The sequence below is a fragment of the Bombus bifarius genome, unplaced genomic scaffold, assembly GCF_011952205.1.
Source record: "Bombus bifarius isolate JDL3187 unplaced genomic scaffold, Bbif_JDL3187 scf7180000008166, whole genome shotgun sequence".
In the NCBI taxonomy this organism is placed as follows: Eukaryota; Metazoa; Arthropoda; class Insecta; order Hymenoptera; family Apidae; genus Bombus; species Bombus bifarius.
In genome coordinates, this window is record NW_022884488.1 from 919,959 (window position 1) to 941,692 (window position 21,734).

Genomic DNA, 21,734 nt, shown 5'->3' on the forward strand with positions numbered 1-21,734 from the left:
GACATATTATTCTTAAGTACGTATAATTAGCGTAAACCATTTATCTAATGAGAATTTTGCGTGGATCATCACAATATTTCTAAAACTCTTACAGTACTTCACATCGTTATGTCGGCATGAATTTCTGCAGCTCTTAGCCTCGAGACGGTGAAAAATCGGCTAATAATTAACGAAGCCATCGAACGTCTCTCGTGCGCCAGCCGAAAATTAATATGCCGATATTGAAGGCTGAGAATTCGTACTGGCAATAAATTCCGGTAGCTATATTTCTTTACGACGGAAAAAGATGGGATTAAACGTCGCCATGATGAAAAAAGGAGATTGGTCAGGTGCGCACACGGAGCGTAGATGAGTTTAGTTGAGTATAAAATCAATCGTGCTTGTCCTCGGAATTAGTGTCATCTGCCAATTATTACGTGACGATTCGTCGTCTCTTCATTACCACAGTGTCGAAACAACGATTATTGAAAATTAATGCGTTTTGTTCTGATTAATCGCGATATGTACAATAGTATTACTTTGACAATTTTTTTAATGACTGATGGATTAAGTGTTCGAAGTAGAAGTTTATATAGGTGTATATAATATATTATTGTGTACATGTATAATTATATTGAAGATTTTGAGATTTGAATATGACAGGATTCTGAGAAAATGTAGAAGCGATTGAATTAGGACTTGAATTGTGGAATGTTAAGTTTCAGATTTAAAGATTCAGTATTTCAACCTTAGTCCCTTTTATTCCATTGATTCACGCGTTCTCATTCCCGTACCAATTAACAGAAATAAATTGCAACATTTATGAAGCACTTTCAGGGAAATTGCATTTTACGCTTTCGACCGATCTCCACTATAATGCGAATTCAATCTCGACGAGCTCTTTTTGCACTATAGAGGCCAAGCGTATATACATATATATTCATCGGGAAATTCGCGGAAAAACGAACGCGGAGAAAGCTGGAAACGTAGAACACAAATTCTACAGGCAGAGAAGGGAGAAAAACGAGACGAGTTCTCGCTGACGCTACAATTCATCCACCCTCGTGATCGAAATAAATTTTCTTGACACATTCGGCCTTTACTAGGCCATCAAGCAACGCGTGTAGACACGTTTTACCAGGGAATGAGAGAAAAGTCGAATTTTCATCGCTTCCACTTCTTTCGCATTCCCTTCTGAACGAAATAGGGTGAGAAACAGCGTGTCTATCGTCCCTTAAAAGGGTCTCGGACCTCCGCTTTGTTTTACAGACTTTGCTAGACGCGATAAACGCTATTGGCCTTGTAAATCAGCGTCTGCTTTTAGTCCAAGCTGAGAATCGACTACTATTTGCACGCTCCGGTGCAATTTCTCACGTTTTTTGCTCCATGTAAAAACCCCGGATCCCTGTAAGGAGGAAACTGATTTTCTATGTTGAATCCACAAGCGAAAGTCTGATAATTATTCCTGCATTCTTCCTTTTTTTGTTTCGAGGAACGTAATGAAAAAGTCTTAAGAAAATAATGTGATGGATAGAAGAAACGAGTAAAGTTATTTTCTGTTGTAATGTGTTTTTCTGTAAAGTTAGTTAGGTGTATATAGATATAATAGAATGTAATAGATCATTTGTATTTTGCGAATAATGTAGAAATTAGGCGCTGTTTCAAATTGTTCTTTTTAATTTCGCTTTGCTAAATTTAAACAAACGATACGACTTGAAAAGTATACTGTCATGTAATATAAAGTGTTCGTAGGCATTTATAATATAATGTACCTACTTATTGTATATTATAACTTGCCTATTTTGTTTTTTTTTCGATGCTATTTGTACATATGAAAAACGACATTATACAATATCAATGTATTTCTTTTATCCGTCATAGGCCGAAGGGGAACTCGGAAAGAAAATCTCATGAGAAAAATTTCGGAAGGCAAAAATTAATGGTTTGTAATTAACATGATTTATGTATGCAATACATCGTGACTAGAATAATAACGTAATATTAAATCTCTAGTTTATTCTAAACGAATAATTTATAGTCATTTATATGTCATGTCGTTTTCATTAACAATTTTCAAAGAAAACGACTAAAATAATCTCAAATTCTAAGATGAAAATAAAGAAAGGAAAAGAGATTTCTCTACAATTTATTCGATTCATTGGTATACTTTTCTTCAGCGCGTTAAAATTGGAAACTTGCGATTCTCTGTTTAATAAAATCAAACAAGAAGTAGTAAACGATTTTCCACGATGTTCCAGCAAGAAAAAAGAGAAATCTCGAGCTTTTCGAACCTTTAATCTGATCTACAAGCTTGGATTTGTTAATTCACGAAGAGTTCTGGCAATCACTCCCTTCCAGCCGCGATACGTCTTGCTTTGAACGTCGAAGGAGAACGAAGTTCGCGGAAGCACGATCGCTTTTCGCGCGTCACCAACCGATCCATCAACTTCAGGATCGCCTCCCGGGTTGGCCAAGAATAGCGCTGAAAGCCGAATGCGAGACGCGCCATTGTTGGTCGTTGTTTCATTCCGAACGCGTAACGCCGTTCTGCTAATAAATCGCCTTTCGGTTGGTCCATGAAGGCCTCGTTGGTTTCCGTTTTTATGAAAAAAACCGAAACGTGAATGGACTCTGAATAGGAAATTAGACGTAGGTAAACATCTCTGGAAATATGTTTCGAAGATCCTGCCAGTTTTGGGTAACTTTGCTCTTCCTTTTAGGCAAAACTAGCTGCATGAAAGGATTACGAATGACAAATTGCAAGTACTTACGTAAACATCTCTGGAGCCTGTTTGAAAAATTCTGTGATTGTTAGTAGTTTCTGAGAATTTTAGGAAGAATGGAATTTGTGGAAGTAAATACACGTAAAGATTTAGAAACTTTAGATTTTTAACCCCGGGAAAATATTTATAGTGTACAATGTTACTCTTTATTTCGATTGAGATGGGTAGCGCTTTGTTGTTTGTGAGATTTCTGGTAAATTTCTGGCGTGGAAACACCGAGATTATTCGATATTAGACCTGAAAATTCTTTTTCTAGAATGTAAAAATATAGATGAAAAGAAGTATAGATACACGTGTACGTAATTTCCAAGACACACGATGATAGAGATTGTATGTAGTTGTAGGATTTTAATTCTTAAGGTGATATAATAAGAGTAATGGTCTTTTTATAGGTAATGTAGGGAAAATGGTAAGAGGGAAAGTCATTATTCATCGGATCGTCAAGTATGATTATAAAGCTGACGGTGAAAGCAGTGACATTTAACAAGTGTTCTCTTTTTAGTGATCATCCGTGAACTCTGTTTGACATATCGTTTTTCTCAGCTTTGCTTCCTCACGACGAAAGGTTGCAGTCCTTAAATATTGCCCGTGGCTCGTTGTGAACTTTGTTCACAGTTGAAATTTCCTGATGTCATACAAGAGCAGAGATTTAATTTTTCCCACGGTAATCACCGTTTAACTCTTCATCGATGGGATAACAGTTCAAATTTTTTTACAAACGCCTGCTTATTTCATGGAAACTTCAACGTTTTCGCACGAAATCAACAAATATTATTCCTATGACGGGAATGACTGAACAAATTCAACGAAACGTCTGAAACAACACGTGATTTAAAAATAGAAAGTTATGTTTACACGTTGCTTTCTCATCGATTCTTCTAATAAGAAAACTTCATCGTTAAGTAAAATAAGAAAATTTCCGAATAATTATAAATAATCTCAAAAAAAGACATTTCCTAAGAAATTCCTTACAGTTTAAAACATAAAGCAGTCGAAAATTGCAAATTTTTATTTAACACGTCATTGACCTTTCTTAGTCACGCTATCTACACTAATACATTTTAAACATAGCTATAATACGATAAAAGTTACTTTGTTCCCAACATGAGTAAACATTTTGTTTTAGTAACAAGTACGATATGTATTATCTTAATTTGTACTCGTTAATTTGTATTCGTTTTAACGAGTGGCATTTCTACCTACTGTTAGAAACTCTTAGAAACTTTTCAGAATATACTTAAAAATATTTTGTTTAATGCAATACTCAAATTTGATAGAAAGAAGCACAATGATGGAAGAATTACAACTTCCATTATTAATACCTGAAATAATAAACCACGAGTATTCTATGTGAAAAACGAATGAAGGCAAAGCATTCGTTACAGCGTGTGCGATCAACAAACGAATCGAAGATTCCTCTGTTCTGTGCAGAAGCGTTGAAACACGCGTTGCAAGCTCGTTGCATTAGGATCAGCATGGTCGTGACGCAAGCGAGGTTTATTGATTCGCAGAATCCAATATAACGAAGCCAAACGCGGGGTAGAGAGGTATCTGCTGTGGTTTTATAGGCCGCTCGTATTGTTGGCAAAAATCGTCTGAGCTCGCTTTTAACGATCGATTTCGAGCGTACCTGAGATTCGACAGCTTCCACGGACTTCGTCGACCCATTTCTTCTCGAGCCTCCCACGGACACGAAATATTCCCTGCAAAAACGGAACCATAACTGTTCGTCGTTGCTTTACGTAATCGATTATGAAACGAAGAAAACTGCCTCTTAATGCGTTATGAAGTGCTTCGGTAGAACCAGAAGTACCACGGTGCCGCGTAACGCTTGGTCTGATCAGTGGCGGTAGTTTTCTACTTGAAACTTGGGACAGTTGATAATCAGTGAATAGGACGAGCTATGGGGGACTGTTAGTTGGATTTATTGATTTATCGTTGGCTGTTATATTGATTTTACTATGCGTAGAATTGTAACAAGGATAAATTGTATTATATATTGTTTAAAAAATTGATAATGGTTAGTTGTCGTTTCGGTATTGAGTTGAGAAAAGTAAAATTTTAAGGAACATAATGTTGATTAATATAGAATATATTGTAATAGTTGTGATCGTTAGTTGATTTATTATTTAGGATATTGGAAATGGGAAAAGGATTATATTGCTATTATTATAATTCTTTCTATGCAATCTAGAATATTGGCAGATAGTAACAGGGGTTATACGTTATTGATTACAATACATCAATTCTGTGGTCATACAACTGTATCTAATATTCCGAAAATATATAAGCTTTCCATTCAATCCAAATCTAATAAATTCCTTAATTGTACAAATAGTATAAAAAGACTACGTAATGAGACTTAAAGAAAAACCTAAATGAATTCTGAAGAGGAGATCCGTATGGAAAGAGTTTCAAAAAGTTTTCAAGAGAAATTTACTTCTTGTCTTTTCCCAGCGGGAGCAAAGAAGTACGAAAGGGCAAGCAGGGCAATTATTTGGAACGCGTTTTACTGCGCGATCGCGATGAGCAACGAGGCCTCGGGATGCGCCCGTGTTTACCGTAATAAATTTCCATGCGACGTTATTGCTTGTTCCGAGCTCGTTACCGAGTGTAACAGCTTTTATTTCACCTTGGCTCGAGAAGAGGGGTTGCTTTTTTTCGAGGGTGACAGGGATGAAGAGGAAGGTAGGGCCGGGACTCGTTAAGGGCTCTCGAGGAAAATGACAGGGTTGCCAAACGAATCTCGAGCCTGACCTGTAGTCAGAGCGTAATTTTAACCCTCAGCTAGGTGGTACGCGCGTATGTCGACCGACTGTGTGTGTTTGCTTTGGCAATTTCGCCCTGTTTTATCGCCGTAGCTCGTGCGATCAAAATTATGAGACTTCGCGACGTTTCGTGCTTAAAACAGTCTTGCATATATATATATATGTATATATATATATATGTACGTCGTGTATACATACATACAGTGGAACATTTTCGTTGTGGTTACGTGACAAGCGTCTTTATTTTCGATTTCATGCGACACGAAACGCTTTCCAGCGATATTGGTAAATATGCAGTCCGATTAAGTTTATAGCCGCCTATTTAGGAAGCTAGTCGCATTTCGAATTGGAACATTTATGGAGATTGATCGGTGTACTGAGCTTTTAGCTTTGTGGGTCAGGTAAGTCTCACCATATGCCACAACGATAAGATTGTAAGAATGTTCATGTTCGAATGTTTATTGACTAAGAATGGGATCAAGTACAGTGGCTACAAAAAGTATTTGCGTATACCCTTATTTTCCAACGAAGCCTCTTTTTGTCAGGTTCTATATTTCATGTTCATAATATCAAATTTGTTCGCTTATACGAAAGTACTACTAAATAATTCGAAATTTAATTATATAATCTTAGAGCTAGACGAAGTAAGATTTTAGATGTTTATAAGTACTTCGATAATTACACATATGAAACACTATCGCGAGTAGTATTCGTCAGATATATTTTTTTAAATACTTTAATCAGAGGCTTAAGATAGATTTCTGTTTACGGTATTGAATTGTAGCGAACATAGTGCATGTCGTATAGTATGATATATCTGTGGTATAGTTTCTAATCTTTCAAGGTTCCAGTACTACTTTTATGAGCTTCGATTTTTTCAAATGTCAAAGTTCTCATAAGTATATTTTTGAACTCTACAATCACTCATCTCGAAGTTCGAAACCAACACTTATAAACTAACTGTTTTATGAATACAAACAATAAAACGTAACATTCACACGAAATGGAAGCTTTTTATTGGAAACGATTTTAATTCGTCAGTAGATATTAACATAGTTTCCGCTCGTATTGTTAACTATAGCGGAACGTTTAATTATCTTTTGCTGGCCGAGTGAGGAATTAGAATTTTAGATGAAATTTAAATGAGTTTTTAACGAACGTGAGAATTTCTGATGTAATCGATCTTCGAATTTACAACATAATACGTTATCAGGTAACATCCTCTCTCTCTCTCGGCTTACATATTAACTTTATGTTTCACGAAGTTTATCCACGCAAATACATGATAAGATACCCGAAAAATAAGCTTACAGGGATGTCGAAAGAAAAAGATCCCGTTCCCAGTATTCGTTTTAAAAATAAAAATTTCATATACACATGTCATGCAAGTACCATTAAATCCTGAATCATCAACGTCGCCAGATATCGAGTGTAAACGCGAACGAAACGATGGCGGCGCCATCGAACTGCCAGCTATTGCCAGCTATAAACGTAAAAGTAAAAGTGGATAAACAAAGGAAATTTCTACGGTATGTTGAACGTGTATCGTGGAATGTAACGGACGAAAGTAGGGTGACCTACTAGCCCGTTTTCCATGCGATTTACACGACCCTCCAAGTTCAAAGTGGTTGAAGCAAGTCGTGCATAAGCATTATCGACTATAACCAGCCAGGTGCTTCGCGTCGAGTTTAAAACGAAGCCTTTCGCTGCCCTGACAGCCTCGTCACGGGCTTGGACAACTTACAAAGAAGATCGTTAAAAAAGTTTCGATAATTACGGATTTACGTTCCACATAAACGCGTTAAGATTTTCGTTGGCATGAATTTTTGCGGAGCACGTGTGTTATTTTAGGAATTCGTGTGCTGCCTTGAAGTATAATATTTTGTGAGTCTACCTAACAGAGTGAAAGCCGAAAAAAACTGTCTAGAATGTTAAAATTTCCTTTGGAACTGGTTGGAAATTATTTGAAAATTTCATATAATAATTTCTAGAGTAGATATTTGTTTTGGTGTTAAAGATCCAGATTTTTGTTAATAAATGTACAAGTCATCCTTTTTTCATATACTCGTTCAAATGTTGTTTAAATTGGGATTTTAGGTTTCAAAATTAAATATCGTAAGACGTGTGCCATTTGTCTGGGAAATATCTGGTGATGTAAATATCTCGAAAATAAAAATGTTTGAAACAAATATTGTAGGATGTCCAGGGGGACATATCGTACCGATATTTAATTTATCAAACAATGACTTTGGAAAGCCCTATAAATGTCACGTTTATATTTTTAGATAGAAACTATATCTTCTTTTCCTGTGTTCTTGCAATCGACACTGCAACATTTTAAACGCTTTACTTTAACGCTTTACTTGTATCTTTCGTATAAACTATCGAAATATTAATTCCTAAGAAGGGTAAAAAGTCATATTATTTTATGGTAAATACGTAGAAAAGAAGCGACTAACTGTTTTAAGGATAGTATTTAGTATATACACAATGTGTATACACACAATCAGCTCTTTTTAGAACCATTATGATGCACAAAGTTTGTCAAAGCAATTTTCTCGTGATGTACACTGGATGACGCCAATGCCGGATCATATCAAAGTTGAAATTTAATATCTCGATAGTGGTTTATGTGAAAGATATAGTTTTCATCTAAAAATGTAGCCTTCATACAGCTTTCCAATATAAAATAAATATTGGTATGACATTTGTTTGGAACATATTTCCGTATCGCTCATAATGCTCAAGATATTTGCGCGTTTTCAGATGAAGGAACACATATATAATATATTATTGTGCAAATCTTAAAAAATACACATTAGTAGGAAATATAACATTGTAAAATAAAGTTAAAGAATATATGGAACATTCTTTAGCCAAATGTATTTTTAGCAACGAAAAAAGGTAGTCGTCTTTTATATAGTAGACATTGTATAGGTACTCTCTCTCACAGTTGACATTTTGGGAAAGTGTTTTGTCAGTTCGCCAAGATAGTAGTCAGATCTGGCAGTTGGTGATATAAAAATCCACTGTATCACATATCTCTATATTCTATCTACAAATTCCACTAATATTAGTCACAAAAATCTTCCAAAAATTGCTCATCTACTTTGAACAAATATCTCCAGATTAAAAATTCCGCAAGAATAAAATACACACAGTTTTATCGAATTTTCATCGGCTATTTCATAAAATTTCGCAATTCGTTCGAATATCTCGTCAGTTCGATCAGCTTTCGTCATACATAGTCCCCCTTCCCTTCCTTTTCTCCAATTGGTTTACCAAAAAACTTTATCAAGAACAGCCGAATCTTATCGTTCGTATCTTTTTACTGAGGACACGCGTCACGATAGCAACTTGCGAACTGAATGAGCGTCGTTCGTTTCGCGGAGCAGAAGAGAGTTACTGCCGAGGATGAAATTAAAACGGTCGTAAAAAGGGAAGCGGACGGATATTAAACGCGAAGAGTATTATCACCGGGTCTCGGGAAACACGGCGAATTGCGCAGTTGGTAAATTTATTGATGGAATTTCGTGGATTCGCATTATCATTGCAGCGCTACGTAATCCTCCGCGAACCGTCCGTCTGATTCGCTCGTAGATAATAGGAGGCGACATTAAAGTTAAACGACGTAAAAGTTAATAGGTCTGTTTCATCGGTTTGCTAGAATAGTGACACATTTGAGAAATCGTTGCTACCGACGTGTCCACAAAAATTACTTCTAAAATTGCCATTTTGTGTGATAGCATGTCAAGGTTATACCAACCTTTTTTATTGCTGAAAGAAAAATTTACAATTTTGATATATGTCTGTAAAAACTAATTCTAAATGTGAGCCATTTAATGGGATCAAGACCATGGTCATTTAATGATATTATACTAAGAGGAATATTTGAGAAATTTGAAGAAACCTAAGTATGGAAATCTACAGCTTTCGAATTCCTTTTCTTTTTCCGACTATATGTCTTTCACAATTTTATTATGATTCATTCAGTAATGATTCAGAGTACCTTCATACCTCTTCAAAAATCCATTTGTTGAAATCCCTCCAAATAACTGTTTGCTATAAACGATATTTTATCGACTTTCTATCGAGTCTGAGCGAAAGTCTGAAAATCTAAAAGCTGTTAGCTCAATTGTAAAACAAACAAAATTTGTTCTTATTAAATAGTTGAATAGTTTATAATTTTCAATTCCGCATTTTCAGCTTCAATTTAATTTTCTACTTCATGAAAGAAACGTACTTTTGCACCTGTATCACCACTCCAGGAAACCGACGCGACGAGATCCGTTGTTTTCCGTAAGCGTCGTTTTATGGTCGCGATCGAAGGAACGAGTGTCGTAAAGGAACCGTAATGAAACGCGAACAATGTGCCGAGATTACGTCTAGGATAAGTGGAATGTATGCGATGCACTTTGAGAGTCGTGGCTTGGAGATTCAGTGATTTCTTAGCTTCTTTGACGTCGTTTTCTCTAGTACTTTGGAGTTTTACAAATTTGATGCGTATCAGTTAGAGTTTTTCTCGTTTCAACGTATTCTTAGTACTTTGAATCTCGTACTTTCGGGTTATGCAAAACTCGCGTCTTAATCGAGTCTATACGAAAAGGTTTCTTAAGTCTGCTACTCGAATATTTTATAATGAAGTCTTTGATGATGAATAAAAATTCTTATTTTCTAGTAAAGAAAATTTCGACGAGCAGTAGCTGTCCATAGTTATCGAGTTTTGCGTTTAAGTTAAATTAATCTTGTAGAATTATCAAAAAGATTATGACAATCTTATGTGATAATAATTAACAACAGTTTGATAATTTTTTCAAGTATAATATACATATGTATATACACATATACATATGTGTATATATATATATATATATATATCTTGTTGATAATATTTTCGAAACGTGTAAAATTAGATTTCTGTTCTTACTACGTTGCTTATCTGTACTATTCGACGAAATATCGTCGATTAATTTTATTGGAATGCATCGTGTATTAGCGATAATCAACTTTTATTTTCTTCTGAACACAATGGATAAAAATACCTATATTTTATTCCATCTACCTCGTGCTTGTAGATAAACGAGAATATAATACAATTGCTCGATTTATTAACGCTGATAACGTCCGTAATATTTTTCCTTTCTTTTCTGGTTTACGTTCGTGCGATAACTGACGTATCGATTTTCTTGTTATCTTTATTCGAATCAATGCTACAATTAACAACGACTCGATGTTTATTACATAATTGACGCTTTTGTTACGATTCACATTAATAAAATTAAGGTCTACTCCGACAAATTACATTGTCTGTTCGCGTAACGTATTCGGTGTAATCTCATTACGATTAAATAATTGTAAATATTCAGTTTCATATATTCATTGAATTTAAATTCAACGTGTTATATTTGTGGTCCACTTAAAGGACCATTAATTAGTTGCGATGTAGCAACGGAGAGGCCGAAATTCTGAGTAATGTTCAAACCTTTAAATTCCCAATATATCGAATAACCAAAAGTCTTTCTGTGACTCTTCCAAAATTTAATATTAGCTAACCGAAGAACGTCTTTCTGAAGTTTTTCATATTTGAGTCTTTTTCGTTCAATTAAGAAGCTTTCAATATGAAACAATCTTCATCAAGCTTCAAATCATTCAACTTTGCTAGATCTACAAATTTTTTACAAGCTAGTCGTAAATCGAATCCCATCGGAATATTTTCCTTAGTACAAAAAATACTTTTATGTTTGAAAGAAAACGAACCTTCGCTTTCTTTACTCTTTTTCCTCTCATAAAATGCAAACGAGTCTGTTGCCTAGAAAATGAAGAAAATTTACGAGAATTTTCCCTCTTCTACGAAGTTAGACAAATTTTCAAAAATTTATTTTCCTTCAAAATTAAGGATACTTTGTATCAGCCACGAGACAAAATCGAGTCAAGAATGACTCGATGCTCATGGAACACGATCCGTATCAAATAATCTTTCGAAATCCAGCCGAAAATGAAAAAGTACTCAATTACCAAATATCAGTGGTGTTTCCACGCGAGAACGTAATCCACAATCTGGTTGGGCTCATGGAAACGATTCGGTCGAGCGTACGCTTATCAGAAGTACTTTGCGCGCGTGCACGCATCGGTTATCGCGATGTAACGGCTCCATCGCGATGAACGTGGTCGCGCGATATTACGTAGCTCGAGATCCGCCGTGTCGGAGAAGGACGAACTCATACTGATATCATAATGAGGAAGAGGGGCGGCGAAACGTTATCATGGAGACGGTATCGCGCATCCACGATCCCAATTTCGTGATAACATCGATCGTGAATCGCAACCCTTAACCCGCGGGGGTTATCTCCCTCGGTTGAGCATGCCGTGTTCCTTCTCTTGCGATTTCGTCGAAAGTTCACATGCCATGATCGAACGACTCCCTTCTTCCTCGAGTACTCTTTGCCTGTTTTTTTTCTCTTTATTATCGTTCTTCTCTCTCTTTTCTCTTTGGAGATGAATTTCGAATAGCGTTTCGTTGTGATATATAGAGTAATTTATGGTGATATTAGGACGATACTGTACTATGGGATTATGTAATGGTTCGTAACAGAGTTTACGAACGTGAATAGATTATATGTATACAGAGGAATTAAAATATTAATTTTTGTTTCATTCTTCTTAGTGCCGTGAGTGAAGGGAGAATGTTACTCGTTTATGAGTAACATTTTATTTACTCCATTTTCAGCGTGCGAACGAAGCACTGTACAGCGAGATAATTAATTTTTTTTGGCCAGCTTGTCTCTCCTTTTACGGCGTTGCGACGCGTTCAACACCACGGAGGCGGATTAAAATTTTAGAAGCAATCACGGATCACCGTGAGAAAAAGTTTTAGTATCCTGGAGAGTATTGCAATTTCTATAGTATAAACCTCGAAGTCATAAAACCTGATGTTGGATGAGAGATGTTAAATTTGCTCGTTAGGTATACTTTACCACAAGTAACTTCGAAGATATTCTCATATAAGGATAGCATCTGCTTTCTAGTATGAATTATTATAGTCAGTGATTTATAATGCATGATAAAATGATTGACGAAATTTATAAAATTTAATTTTATTATACGACAATTGAATATTATTTTTAACTTTGTTAATTGATACTTAGATATACATTAACTACGTTAAAATTTTATTAAAACAGTAGTAAAGCAACGTCACGTAACGTCTAATATGTTTCTGTTAAAACGCGACGCGTTCATATTTTATTAAAGAGAATTAAGTTCGTCAGATGTGTTTAATTCATACACATCTAGGAATTAATTGAAACAAGGGAACAAAAATGTGGAGCGAGGGAGCGGAATAATTGTTGTTCCTGTTAGCGTCGTTATCGACAAAACTCACGCCATCGTGGAAATTGACATCTGTCGCAACTTGTCTCCTCTCTGCTCGTTGGGCGTTATCACGCAGACTGCCAGTAATATTTAAAACTGCACGATTTCCATCGAGCTTCATACAGATTAACTTTGAACCTCGCTACGGAACCCCTGAATTTTTATTTATATTCTGTAGATTGCTATTTGGAGAGAATATAATTTTTAAATATGAAAATGTAGGGAAAAAATTGATTCCCGAAGCTCCAATCATTTGAATAAAAATTTCTTTATTCCTTTCTCTTTTCAGTAATTCTATCCTTTATATTTATTTCCTTTTCTAATCTCTTTCTTTCGAATAATTTTTATCTTCATAAAACTTCAATAGCTTTTTTGTTCCGCAAAATCTCGTTAAAACTACGTCAAAAGTTTGATATAACAGAAATATTTCAAAACCTTAGCGACTACAAATCTTTCTGTTGTTTCGTAAGCACTGTGCAATTTTTCAAGCTAATCTCCTGTCACTACACGTTGCTACGCAACGTATAGTAAATTTCGAATCTTACTCACGAACCTTATCTTCTCTAAAATTCACGAAATACGCGTGTAAACAATTTTTCCCGACTGTCTTGCACGAAACTATTACACTTAGGTCACGCTGATAGTTCCGCTTTAGAACATCTGAGATCATTGAGTAACTGCAGCAACTGTTTTTCGCTAACATCTAAAGTACAAATACGTGTGCCAAATTGTATTCTGCAGACACGCGTTGTGCAATTGATAATTTATTGCGAATAATTACACGTGGATGACGTGCGTATTGCATCAGTGCATTTGCATACGAAAAGGCGTATGTAGGTGCATCAATTATGTAGGAAATACCGTCCCTAGTGGAATAAAGTTCAGTTTCAATAGCAATTCTATGAAAAGTCTGAAGTCAAGATTCATTATACTTTAACTCAAATTACGCTTAACTCTGTGTAACACAAAGTACATACCATACCAAAACCAAATCAGAGTAAAAATTACAGATTACTTTTGATGCGTTCCTTTCTCGATCCACGCGCAATCTTGTTTTTCTATTCTTAATATATTGTTCAAGTTTGACAAAAATACGATAGATTAATTATCGATAGTCATAATTTCTCATTTCAATATCGCACTGGTATTATATTTTGAACAATTAGAAGTTCTTACTTGAAATTCTTCTTGAAATTAAAGTGAAATTGGAACGTAAAAATTCGCGGATTGCAAAAATTACAAACAAAAATTCTCATTATCGATATAACAAAAGAAGAACCAATAATTACTATAACATGAATGAACCATCCTGTAGACGATACAATGGCACAATGATAAGCCTACAGAAACAAAGCTCTAAAAATATAGAGACACAGGTAGCTTCCAATTCACAAGGAGTTGTAAAAGTCCAAAGGAACGATAGTCCACCCTATCGACTCCCTCGAGCTCTAATTTAGGCCTCGTTCTCATCTCTGTCCCATCTATCGATTCCCGACCCGCTGACCTAGATCATGGGACTCGATATCAACGTCGAGCACATAAAACGTCAGCTTGGATGAACTCTATCGAACTCGGGCCAACGTATGTCGTCGACGGGCCAACGCGAAGACCTCTCGTGTCTCAGGCATTCCGCGTTCTCGTCCGGCAAACAAAGCAGAACAAACACGCCAAGCCAAGGATCTTCGATCGATAGACGATCGTTGAACCTTCGACTATAAGCGAACACGCTTCCGTTGGTCGAAGGTCTTGAATCTCTCATGAAACAATCCTCTTGTTTTTCTCTTCAGACATTCCAAAGCCACGTGTATGTAAAATCTATGTAATTGTATGTGGATACATGTAAAGGTATCGATTTGATACTTATTAAGATAATGATGGTAGTAAACACAATTAGAATTGAAGATCATAGAACGAGAGAACGTAATAACAATGCTGATGAATTTAAAAATTCGATAATCAGTTTCACGTTAAATGTTCTTTTGTTTGATCGTGGGATTAAATACGAATTTTCCCGTCGAATTGAGTATTTCAAAAATACCGATTGTTGTAATATTAAGTATATCCTTGATTGTTTATGGAATTTTATAGATTTATCGTCTATTTATATCTTTGAATCTAACAAGTTGTATTTTTTCCTACTATCTTATCGAGTAATAGAAAATTACCTTGTAATCCAAATTTCCCATTGTCATTGTACGAGAATTCATATTTCAGTTTCGATAATCCTGTTTGCGAACAATCATTATAACCGCTGAAATATATATACAGGGTGGTTCGTAACTGGTGGTACAAGCGGAGAGGGGGTGATTCTACGCGAAAAAAGAAGTCGAAAATATAGAATAAAAATTTTTCGTTTGAGGCTTTGTTTTCGAGAAAATCGGCTTTGAATTTTCGCTCGGTACGCGTGCACTTTATCACGTCTCGTTATAACGGATCTCACTGTAGATCACTGTTTCGATGGAGAAATTAAAAAAAGAAAAAAAAATTTTCATTCTATATTTTCGACTTCTTTTTTCGCGTAGAATCACCCCCTTTCCGCTTGTACCACCAGTTACCAACCACCCTGTATATTTTTTTTGTTACTGGTGATTAATATCGGTGATAGAAATTATCTTATGTTACTACCGATAGCTGTTATCTATGAAGAAACATTTCATTAATTATCAATAACAGTTATCGATGACGAAACATTTTCTTGGTTACTTTCCTTCGTCATAAATTTTAATTAACAATGTTCGTTACCTATGAAATGGAAATACTTGCACTCTTTATTAGTCTTTTTTTAAGGCAGCTTAGTAAAAAACTTAAATATGAACCATAGGCTGTCAGTGAACACTTTCACAAGTCGAAGATCCTGGAACGCTCGTGAAATGATCCTGTTTCTCATCTCTCTCGTCAGAAATTCTCAAGCATCGTGTGTGTAACGTCGCGATAACCGATCGTATCGATCATTCAACGTCGAACACGAAGCGTAACCCTCGAACGAAGCAACCGCGGTTCAACGTGGCTGCATGCCACGTAATTATTTTCCACGTTGGACACGCTGATATATGCTCGAGCGTAATTCCTGCCAGGATTTTTGCGAACGCTGCAAAGGTCGGCTTACGAGCGTGCTCGAGTCTCTTGAAACCGCGGCCACGCAGCATCTGACGATCGTTAATTAACGAAGCGAGCAGCGATTTTGCGATCGGTTTTTACAGAAGAGACTACGGTGTCGAGCGAGTTTCGTTGGCAAAGTGTTGCACGTTATCGCGCCGTGCTTGATAAAAATTCGTCGCTCAACGATAACAAGGAAAGACGTTTTCCAACGTGACATTCCGCGTTACTTGGAAACATTATCCAACCTCGATAAGTGCCCCCTTTTTTTTTCTTTTTTCTTTTCGAACGCTGCGTTATGAGAAAACGATCGTTATCGCGCAATTTCTTTCACGTTCTATGTTGCCTTATTTCTTGGTTTTGGGAAAAACGTGCTGATGCAGTGGATGTTTGAAATCGGGGCATTCTTGAGAACGATTTTAATTATATATTAAAAGTTCTTTATAATATTGACAAATGGAGATGAAGATTTACATTATAACGCTATGATAGCTTTTTAATCTTTTTTAAGATCAATCAGCAATTCTTTTGCGCGTAAATATGGCTGATGCGAGGGACAGTGCTATCGGAAACTTCCTATTGGAATTTCTTATAGTTTTGCTTGTTATAAAGTTTAGGAGAGGTATAACAGTTTTCACTCGTTTTACAATTCAGTTTTTTAAATGTGATTGATATTGGAGGATGTTATCGATTTATTTTTCGCGGAGTCGTTCGAGGGTGCGTTGCATCGACTGTGGTCGCCTAAAAGCCTGAGCAGTGGCCAAGCAAGTCGATTGCCAAGTAAATCGCGCCGCAATTACGAGGGAATAAAGAGCCTGAGCTTACAGAAAGTCTGGCCAAAATTCGTGCAATCGATAGCACGACGATTACTTAGCTCTATATTAGGTAAACATTCTCGAATTCTCTAAACATAGTCGACCTCGACCGGAATAGATCTCGGTCTTGCTGTCTGTTAATTAATCTCACGGCATAAAATCCTTCTCGTCGTGACATCGCGCGTTTCTGATATCTCGGAATGCATGTCATGGAAAATTCGATTCTGAATGGAAGTACAAGAGATCATTCTTTCTTTTTCAATTCGTTTCTCTAATTTCATTGAATTATTCAGAAGTTAGAAATCTCGATATCTGACATCATGGAGTGTTGATATCTTTGAGATGTAAATAGCGCCGTTTGAAAATGACATTTTCCCAATATTATACCAATATATTCGATCCTCATTAAAAATGTCCAAAATATTTCATCTGAAAATAGACATTAACGAAGAAACGGGGCAATAACTCGAAACGTATTTTTAGCAAATGTTTATTATTCCAGACTGTACTATCAACGCGGTGGTTTGAAAATAAAATAGAATGACTAGCGAGAAATTGTATATTAGTCATCGTATACAGAATATTTAGCCAACTAGATATTTCTATGACTTTTATAAATTCTAAAACAAATTTTTTATTCTGCAATGAATAGTTTCGTATTCTTCCCAACTGCTTGAAGAAATGTTTTTCAAACGTCTCTCTTATTAATCCAATAACGATATCTAGTCGAATATCAGTTTAACAAGCAGCATAATTAAATAATTCAAATTCCATCAAAAGTCGGATGAAACGTTTGAATTCTTGGTGCAGCATGGATTTTCCAATTTATTCGAAAAATGTAGGTCATCCACGAAGCTCCCTCGCAATTTAAAGTGCGCATTCGCCAGCAGGAACAGGGAAAAAGCAATTTATTGCACTGGTTAATTGGCGTGCCAAAGAGACGTTATTACGACTAAGATCCCGCCTGATAAATTTTACAGCGTGTCGCGTCATGAAAATGCTTTATTGCCGTGGCTAATCGACGTATACATAGAGATGCACCACGTACCTCGTCTCCAGCAAGAATTCTCTGTGTTTTATAGCGTACATCACGTCTCTCTCTTTCTCTCTTTTTCTCAATGTTTGCACATTCAAGGGTTCGGTTCACTTCCGTGTTGACCGACGACACGAGGATGCGACATGCAAGAAACTTCTTGCTTAAACTTCTACGTGCACAACTTCTATCTTATTAGCATCGTTACATTTCTTTGGACATTGCGAAATCGAGAGAAGATTTCTTTAAACTTACAACTGGCTACATCTAAATGCATAGATCGATAAGATCGACCGTAACAATATAGGAAATTGGTTATATTGGTTTTAAGACATCTTTTGATAAAATTACGTAATAGACCAATTTATAAATAATTCCAAACATAGGAGATCTTAAATATTCTTATGAATTTTATTTTCTCAAAGGTGATCAATTCCTAAATATCTTTTAACTTCATCCGACCTTACTGACCTTAAGACGAATTTTGGTAAAATTACATTATCGGTCAAGTTATAAATCGTTTCGAAGATGCAAGGTCGTAAAGGTCTTGAAAATTCATTTCCTCGAAGTTAATCGATTCCCAAGAAATATTGTATCCAACATTTACTCCCATAATTTAATTCAATTTTCCATTGGACAGAATATTTTGTTCCTGATTTTGATTTCATTATTTAGAAGCTAGGTTATCGTGTTACAGAAGTTACAAGATTCTACTCTAGTTTATTAGCGCATGAGATTTTAAATACCACGTCGAAGTGATTAATGTTTATGCGATGTCTGGCTCCTCGGGTGTTAATTACTCGGTTATTGCAGTTCTATGTCGCTTCGACACGGTGACCCTTGGTTGGTATTAGCTGGTACTCGAACGATGACTAAGAGATCGGCATGCTCGTTCGTCATTATTAATTGCTACATCGAATTCGTGTTACTGGCTCGTATTTGTCAGCTACGTGCACCTATTATATATAGCACGACCGCGAGCATTCTATTTTCACGGGCCGATAAATAATTGCATTTGGATGCGTAACAGCCGCTGTGTCTTGCCAAGTGCCGTGGCAGGAGCTATCGATGACGATAACGTTATCGATGAACGCCGATAAATCTACTGAGTTCTTGTTCATTTAACGATAGATATATTAAATTCGAGGTAACAGGATGTAGGACGTAAATTCTTCCAATATATTTCTATTAAATTAATTTCTCCAATATCAAAATACCGTTGGATCGCAAAAAGCAATTTATGATTTAAATTCGTTTTAAGAACGAACATTTATAATATAAATTTCCTTTTCAAAAAATGTTCAATTGCGCTGATATATTTCTGATTAAATTAGATATCGAAATAACATTGAATCACGAAAGATACTTTGTAATATAAATTTATTAGAAGATTATATTAAAGAGCGAAAATTCATATATGTTTCAAATATGTTTTTATGCAGACAACAACGGTCAATTGGAATTGTATCAGCAGATGGGCTCGTTGTTCGACCATTTCCCTCTGCTTTCACAGAGTAAATCCCCGGTAGCTCGTTGTCGCCGTTTCCATTCCGGATCCGGAGCTTTCGAAAGCTTCCCTCGCGGTGGGCATTAATCCTGTCTCTACCGCCAAACTTTACCCTCGTTCTTTTGTTTCACCGATCCTGTTACAAAAGGGAAAGGAAGCTTAAGGCCGAAAGCGCGATCAGAAGCCATAGAAAAACGACAATTCTGTTATTTCCACGGTTTCCGCGCAGTCGGCCCGCGATTTTCACGACTTCCGTCCTGACATTTTCCACGAAAGTTCCGTATGTTCCGATTTAAAATTGTTCGCTCGGGATCGCCTCGAGTATCCCACTTGAATATGCGTGCAAACTTTCGTTCGAAAATTACACATAGAAAAGTTGAAATACCTATTTATTTTGTTCACTTACTTGTTACTCTGTTACATTTTTAACCTTATTTTTGGATTATACTTGCGAAACATTTTAATTGATGCTGATATTTAAGAGAATTTCATTCTTCCATTTATACGGGTAGTAAAATTACGGAGAACTATTTGATACGATTTTACCTGAATGAATGTAACTGGATGTAAAATGAACTTAATAAAATTAATGTGAATTTTAATTTAAAATAGGAGACTGGAATAAAAAGCTTGCAACCAAGGAAAGAAAGATATTCTTAATTAAAATTAAGAAAATAATCAGCATAATCGCAATGCATTGGGCAAGGACAAACATAACTTACTAATTAAAAAATGACGTTTCCGATAAAATATGAATACATTTTATTTTCTAGAATGAACAGAACACTCCGACCAAATATAATTTTGCCAACACTTCGAGTCTAATTCAAACTGAAACAGCTCAGTCGCCCAAAGAATATCTTCTATCACCAAACACATTAACAATACACTTCACTTGCAAAAAGTCAGAAAAGTTCGCATCTGTAATCCTAAAAATTTTCATTAAACGACACGATACAGAAGCTTTACTCGTAACCTAGTACGATTATTCGCGATATAGTGACGGGTATCCGGGTTAGAGGAGCCGGCGTTAACACACAAGAATTAGAAGAGGCCGCGAGCAACGCGGTGGTGGCGATTGTTAGAGCTCCACTTGGCAATGGTGCCGGAGTTTTTGCTCCGAATATAAAATTAGGTCTGTTCGAGCCGCGGGCGCTGGGATCTCGAAGAGCAAGGGACGTAAATAGATCACCGTTAGAATGCGGCACGTCTTATTCACACTTACGTAAACAGGTCTTGTGAGCGCGTCGCGTTTTAGGTGAGCCTCGTCTCTTGTGTGGTTACGCTAGGAAAAGGTTGCGCGACTCGAGCCGTTCCTTCTTAGAATCGAACGTTCGATTTGGTCGCGGATGCCTCGAAGAGGGAATTCGTGAGGGGGTGAATTGAGATTGACGAGTCACCTTTCATTTCTATTATCGTATCAAAGGCGCTTATTAATAGGCGGGTCGTTCATGAAATGTTTGTTTATAGTGACATATACATATAATACAACTTATATGTACATGTCGATTCGTAGTATTCTAAAAACGATTTTAAAAATGCGTCTTGAAAGAAATAATTTTTGCAACAGGTATTTTTATTAAAATTATATCGTTCGTATAAATCAAGCACGCGTGTTACGAAACTACCATGCGCTAATTTTCTTACAATAGCAAATTCAAAGCTACGTCGAACGGCCAAAGTCCAAATCCGAATGCAAACTAATGTACCAACCTTTACAACAAATATCTTTATTAAAGCTACACTGTTTGTATAAATGAAGCACGCGTCTTACAAAATTACTTCGTATGAAATATTTTAAACGATAATAAAATTTGAAGTTACAACCAAGAGTTAAAATCTGAAGCAATTTACCCGAAATTAGAATCCTCGAAATCAAACCGTCAAAAATTATCCAGTCGCATGGTACAGCAACTGGTGAACTTAAACAGGAAACAGTCTGTTCGAGGCGCATCAACGCAGCCTGCAAAAATTCGTCGTACGATCAGACAGTTTTTATGACAGGAAACTGCCGGTATGTGCCATCCGTCGACGAGAGGATAGCAGACGGATGGCGGAAGCTTTTAAGGAACGAGACCCGCGCCGCGCCTCGCCAATAGGAAATTTTAATACGTTCGGTATATCGCGAAGGAACATGGAACAGGTCAAAAGCTGGCTACGGTGTTCGCTTCGACTATCGTCGATGCAGGGCTGCGTTCGTTGCACGGGAAGAAGCTATCGATCGGTCCGTGTCTTGGAAACGTTTTATTTTTCGCTCCCGTTCTCGTTCGCGTTCGACTCGTGTGCCATTCCCTGTGCTGGCTGGCTGGAGAGTCCGGGATTAATTCCCCGACTATTACTTGTTTCTTATTCCATTTTTATCTAGAGTTAAAACTCCGTAGT

The 21,734-nt window shown here is 36.4% G+C and overlaps 2 protein-coding genes across 4 annotated transcripts in view; one reads left to right on the forward strand and one right to left on the reverse strand.

Annotated features, from left to right (window-relative positions):
- Positions 1-21,734, forward strand: part of LOC117209163 (protein Tob1-like) — a 116,441-nt gene that overhangs the window by 66,239 nt on the left and 28,468 nt on the right. The gene's annotated exons all lie outside the window — the stretch shown is intronic.
- On the reverse strand, positions 3,997-13,843 carry LOC117209164. Of its 2 annotated transcripts, none has more exons than XR_004487858.1 (2): positions 13,455-13,843; positions 3,997-4,465 (listed from the first exon to the last, which is right to left on the reverse strand). XR_004487858.1 is itself a non-coding variant. In XM_033450854.1 (2 exons), the coding sequence occupies exons 1-2, from the start codon at positions 12,929-12,931 to the stop codon at positions 4,078-4,080; spliced, it is 408 nt and encodes a 135-aa protein (XP_033306745.1). In that variant the 5' UTR covers positions 12,932-13,096; the 3' UTR covers positions 3,997-4,077. The 2 variants fall into 2 exon arrangements, 1 of the variants encoding a protein (XP_033306745.1); XM_033450854.1 differs by lacking the exon at positions 13,455-13,843 and adding an exon at positions 12,912-13,096.